Source organism: Nicotiana sylvestris, chromosome 3 (genome assembly GCF_000393655.2).
Source record: "Nicotiana sylvestris chromosome 3, ASM39365v2, whole genome shotgun sequence".
Classification (NCBI taxonomy): Eukaryota; Viridiplantae; Streptophyta; class Magnoliopsida; order Solanales; family Solanaceae; genus Nicotiana; species Nicotiana sylvestris.
The window spans coordinates 103,908,275-103,913,840 of record NC_091059.1 but is presented as its reverse complement, the minus strand read 5'-3'; the positions used below and the strand labels follow the sequence as shown (position 1 = coordinate 103,913,840).

At 36.7% G+C, this 5,566-nt stretch overlaps 1 protein-coding gene across 1 annotated transcript; it reads left to right on the top strand.

Annotated features, from left to right (window-relative positions):
* Positions 1-3,348: 3,348 nt before the first annotated feature.
* Positions 3,349-5,096, top strand: LOC138887778 (uncharacterized). Its single transcript, XM_070169565.1, has 4 exons — positions 3,349-3,969; positions 4,080-4,250; positions 4,491-4,734; positions 4,783-5,096. The coding sequence occupies exons 1-4, from the start codon at positions 3,349-3,351 to the stop codon at positions 5,094-5,096; spliced, it is 1,350 nt and encodes a 449-aa protein (XP_070025666.1).
* The last annotated feature ends 470 nt before the right edge of the window (positions 5,097-5,566 follow it).

The following is a 5,566-nucleotide window of genomic DNA, read 5'->3' as shown; positions in this document are numbered from 1 at the left end:
AAAAGTCGCATGCAACTACATTTGAATCCAGCGGCATTTGTGGTACTGTGAAAAACAAAATCGATAATACCAAACACAAGCATGTGCAGATAAGCTGGGATAAAGAGAAGCAAAAACAGATAGACAAAGTTTACCTAGTAATTGTGCAGGCAGAGCACGTAATAGGTGAATCTATATGTAGAGTGATTTTAACTAAATGTCATAATTTATTTCATCCATGCTTGAATCCAGCACAAAAATTGAAACTATAACAAAGTGGGGAAGTATATACCATATAGACACAAAGCAAAAGATTACCCTTTGTAGGCGAGACCCTCTTTGCTTTCATTAGTGGTGAATGTAGAATATCTACGTATGGTATCACCATCGGTAATTTTTGGAAGGCACCTATCTTTTCTACCTCGGGCGTCAACTTTTCCTACAAGAAAATGACATCCTTTCCAATTTCCATGTAAACATAAAAGAAACACTGCATCCCAGTGAAGTCTATATTCATAGTCTCTCCGTCCCAATTTATATTATAGTATTTTCTTTTAGTCTATGCCAAAAAGAATGACATTTTATAATATAAGATGATTTATAGCCACACAACTATCTATAATTTGTGTTAGAACATAAAGTTTCAAAAAAAAATCTTTCTTTCATGAGTTTTGTGCTCAGTCAAACAATATCAAATAAATTGAGACAAAAAGAGTAATAAATATCCAACTCTAAAAACTGATTATGCTAATAATAGAATTCCAAAAGTGAGATTAAAGAAGAAAATATACTTGTGTTTTCTTGTTGGTCCTAGTTATGATACTATATAGCTTCCTTTCACAATTTCATAAGTAGTAGTAGTTTGCATTTGCTTGCAGAAACACGACATTAGATACAATACACGCATAAGCACTAAGTACAAATCCTGCAAACAACAACAACACATTTGAATATTTCTCTTATTTCTTATTTCAAAGATAACAATATGAAGTAACTATTAGGATTTTTCACAAATCAAAATTTGAGGGAAAAAAGAGTACCTTTAGAGAGCATAGATCATCCCGAAAATAGTGATGGGAAAGGAACTTGCCATAGTTGAAAGAGACTTGAAGTTGTGCTCATTTCTTTTTCTCTCACAGAACTAAGGGTTGTTCAGTTATAACCATCAAGGATGTGTCAAAGCGGGGGAGAAAGGGAATAGCACGTGAAGGTACTAATAACTTAAAGAATTGTGTCTCAGTCCTATAAATACAACACAGTTATAATATGTAAAACAAAGAAAGATCATAAATTGTAATATCCCAAAAATTTCAAACAAGGACAAATTAGTCATTTAACAAATAAAAACAAAAATAAAATAAAATTATAAAGATTCAATAGAAAAGGCCGAAGACCATTATGTGGCAAAAATTAAAAAGGACGAAAGGGAAAAGGGGGAAAGGGGAAAAAAGGGAAAAGAGGGAGGAAGAAGTTGGTGCAGTACGTTGGAACCATAGCTATAACTGTCGAGAATCTTAAGTACTAACTGTGTCTTACGGGTATTTCTTGAACTTTTTCTTCTGGCAGATTTTAATTTCGACTCTAATGATTGGAAGATTCTACAGAGTAATAGAAAATACACTAGTTCATTCACACAATTGAGAATTTTCTTCCTAAAGAATCAATAAAACTTTATGAAATTGGGTTAATAAATTATATGAATAGGTTTTAGTTGATAAATTAGTAATTACTCATATGTGAGTAAATATAATTCGGCGAATTAAGAGGCAAATATGAAACCTCCAGGGTTGTGTATTCTAAATTAACTATGAAATAGCCTAAACATGAAAGTTAACATGAGATCGATATTATGTAATTATAGATTGATTTGAGGAAGTTGTATGAATTGCTCGAGATGAAGCATTTGGTATTTCAGCACGAGTACTGTGAGTAGTAATCTTACTGCAATTTGTGTTTTCATAATTTGCATGATTTACACATGATTTTTAATATGAATTGTATGTTACCGATTATTTTGAGTTGCATGTGGGACAAGTCTTTTACTCGATATGATACCGAAATAGTTATTTATGAAGATTACCGTTGTTTTAAATATTTTTATTGTTACTAGATCTGTTTTACCGTTACTTGAATTTACTGTTATCGAAATGAAATTATATAATTTGATAAGAATCGAAATGCCCTATATTGATTTAAAACATTTTTTACGAGTATATACGGATTACAGAGACAAGTATAAATAGGAATAGACATTGAAGGATCTCGTAGCTAACGGCGGGTTCGTTAGACCTGATGCGCCTTGTAATTACTGATTACCGTTATAGCCCTCGCTAGTGGGAAGGTAGAACTAGCATACCGTTACCGATTTTCCTCGAGTAGGAACTACCGTTATATTTGACTTCTTGCGAAGAAGTCCACAGTTATATCGATTACATGATCCATTCATTGAAACCTCCCAAAATATGAATATTGATATTATACAGTGGTTACCGAGCTTATTACGGAATTGTCAATCGTATTATACTACAAGAAAAACATGATGAGACTGAAAATTGTTTATTGTTTCTGAAAGGGGCATTTTTATGATAATTTCTTTTTAATATACGAGCATGTTTTCTAAATTGTCCCCAATAAAAACGGTTGTGGTTAAGTGTTATTACTCACTGAGCTAGCGACTCATTCCCTGCTAATTATTTTTTTACAGAGACAACAGTTGACGCGGGCGAGGATTTCATTAATTAGAGCGCACAAGTTGATAATTCTTGGTGAGTCTCGCACTTGTTCGCGTGGGCGGGAATTTTATCAATTGTTATGGTCTTTTCTTTGAACTCTTAGAGTCGCTCCATGGTCATTCTTTTAGTGTCTTGAGTAGTTTTTGTTATTATAGACTTATGTTGAGTAACGCTCATTCTTATCAAATTTGGAGATAAAGTAGTATTTCTAGTTGTTAGTGGATGGACTGTTAAAGGTAGATATTTATTTTGGTTAATTGATAAAATCATTGTCATTTGAATTGCTATTAAGATGTTTGGTTGCTGATTTGAGATAGAAATTTTTTTGGGATGGTCCAAAAATAAGGGAAACTTTGTCTGATGATCTGTAAAATTACCGATGAGGCTTACTTAGGAGCACTTGCTCCTAAGCACCGGTCACGATCCTAAATTGGGTCGTGACAAAGTTGGTATCAGAGCTTAGGCTTTAAGTCCCGAGTCATGGAGCAATATTTAGTAGAGTCTTGTTCATGGGTATGTAAGCGCACATACTTATGATCTTGAGGCTACTGAACATTTAGAAATATTTTCCCTTCTTTCATTCTTTGATCGTACGTTGAGATAAATTGAGATTGACTTTGGAATATTTCTTTCACAGATGGCTAGGACACGCACACCTTCATCTGCTAGACGTGGTACTACCCGGGATGGCGATCAAGTTGGGGTTCATCAAACTAGAAGACAGATTGCTCCTCAACCTGAAGTTGGGAACATGGGTCAACCCCAAGCTGCTATGCCAGATCAAGTGCAAGGGCAGGGAGTTCAGGACGCTCCACCACCAGTGCCAACTGCTGCACCTATTATTGCCTTACCTGTAGACGCAGTGGCAAGGTTATTGAATGTGTTAGAGGCATTGGTGCCTGCTCAGGGTGGAAGTTCAGTTCCTCGGACTACTTTTCAGACACAAGCACCTGCACAGACTCAGACTTTTGGAAATAAGGAAGTATCCCTACAAGATTTCCTGAAATTGAAATCACCAAAATTCACAGGTTCTGATAATTCAGTAGATCCTCAAAGTTTCTTGGATGGGACACTCAAGGCATTACGTGCTCTAGTATGTTCTAGTGAGAGAGCCGTAGAGCTCGAAACATACAAACTAGAGGATATGGCCAACACATGGTATGAAACTGTATTGCTAGGAAGGCCAGCAGGAGTAGCACCATTGACATGGGACGAGTTCACTAAGTTGTTCAAGAATCATTTTCTTCCAGACAGCCTGGTGTAAAAATATGCTAGAGACTTTGAGAGATTGGTTCAGACTCCAGATATGGATGTGTCAACATATAATACTAAGTTTTGTAAGTTGGCTATATATGCTCCTTACACTAGCCTACCGAAGAAGCTCGAGTTCAGAGGTTTGTTGATGGATTGGTTGGTCATCTATACACTGCAGTATCCCCACAGATGAATACTTTATCCTACTCTAATGTAGTTGACCTTGCTAGAAAGATTGAAAATAAGGGATGTGATGAGCGTGCAGCTAGTGATTTACGTAAGAAGGCAAATTGAAGAGTAGGAAATTAAGGACAACAACAACAACAGGGTTCTTAGACAGGGACATATTTGTCTTTACAGTCCACATATAGGCCACATTATAGACATGGTACTAGGGGATCGTCAGCATCTAGACATCATAATTCTGGGCAGATATATGCCACTACTCCAGTCTACCAGACCTGTGGTAGATCACATTTGGGGCAATGTCGTGTTCTAACTGGAGAGTGCTTTCGGTGTGTCCAGTTGGGACATCACTTGAGGGATTTCCCTCAGCCTCCGAGAAATTTCAACCAGGCTTCTATTCAGTCAACTGTACCGACTCAGACTACTCGTAATACTTCAAGTGCTACAGGTACAGGAAATAGAGGTCGAGGTGTTGGAGACCGTGCTACTGTGAATCAAGGACAAGGGAATGCTGGTAGAGGTCAGGCGAGAGTTTTTGCATTTACTAGACAGGATGCTCAGGCCTCGAATGCTGTGGTTACAGGTATTTTTTCTGTCTGTTCATTTGATACACTTGCGTTGATTGATCCAGGATCTACTCACTCCTATGTGTCCTCGTACTTTGCTTTGAGGTTTAGTAGACAACCTGAGCTATTGAATGATCCTTTTCTAGTTGCTACTCCTATTAGAGAGTCTCTATTAGCTGAATACATGTATCGTGCTTGTCAGATTCGAGTTGAGGGTAGAGATACTCTAGCTGATCTTATTGTACTTGATATGATTGACTTTGACATGCTTATGGGAATGGATTGGTTATCTTCTTGCTATGCTATAGTCGATTGTCATGCAAAGATAGTTAAGTTTGAGATACCAAATGAACCCGGTTTTATTTTAAGAGGGAGTTAGGTTCTAGAGACTTGCAAAATTATATCTTTTATGAAAGCTCAACGACTTCTAAAGAAAGGCTACTTGGGTCTCTTAGCTATTGTAAATGACACAAGAAAGGAAACTGTTAGTATAGAAAATGTACCAGTAGTGAGAGAATTTTCTGATGTATTTCCTAAGGATTTACCAGGATTGCCTCCAATACGAGAAATAGACTTTGGTATTGATTTGTTACCTGACACACAGCCCATATCGGTGCCCCCATATCAAATGACACCAGCAGAGTTTAGGGAGCTAAAACAACAGTTACAAGATTTGTTAGATAAGGGTTTTATTAGACCTAGTGTATCACCATGGGGTGCACCAGTACTGTTCGTAAAGAAGAAAGACAGATCTCTGAGAATGTGCATTGACTACCGGCGGTTGAACAAGATAACAATACACAATAAATATCCTTTGCCTCATATAGATGACATGTTTGATCAGTTACA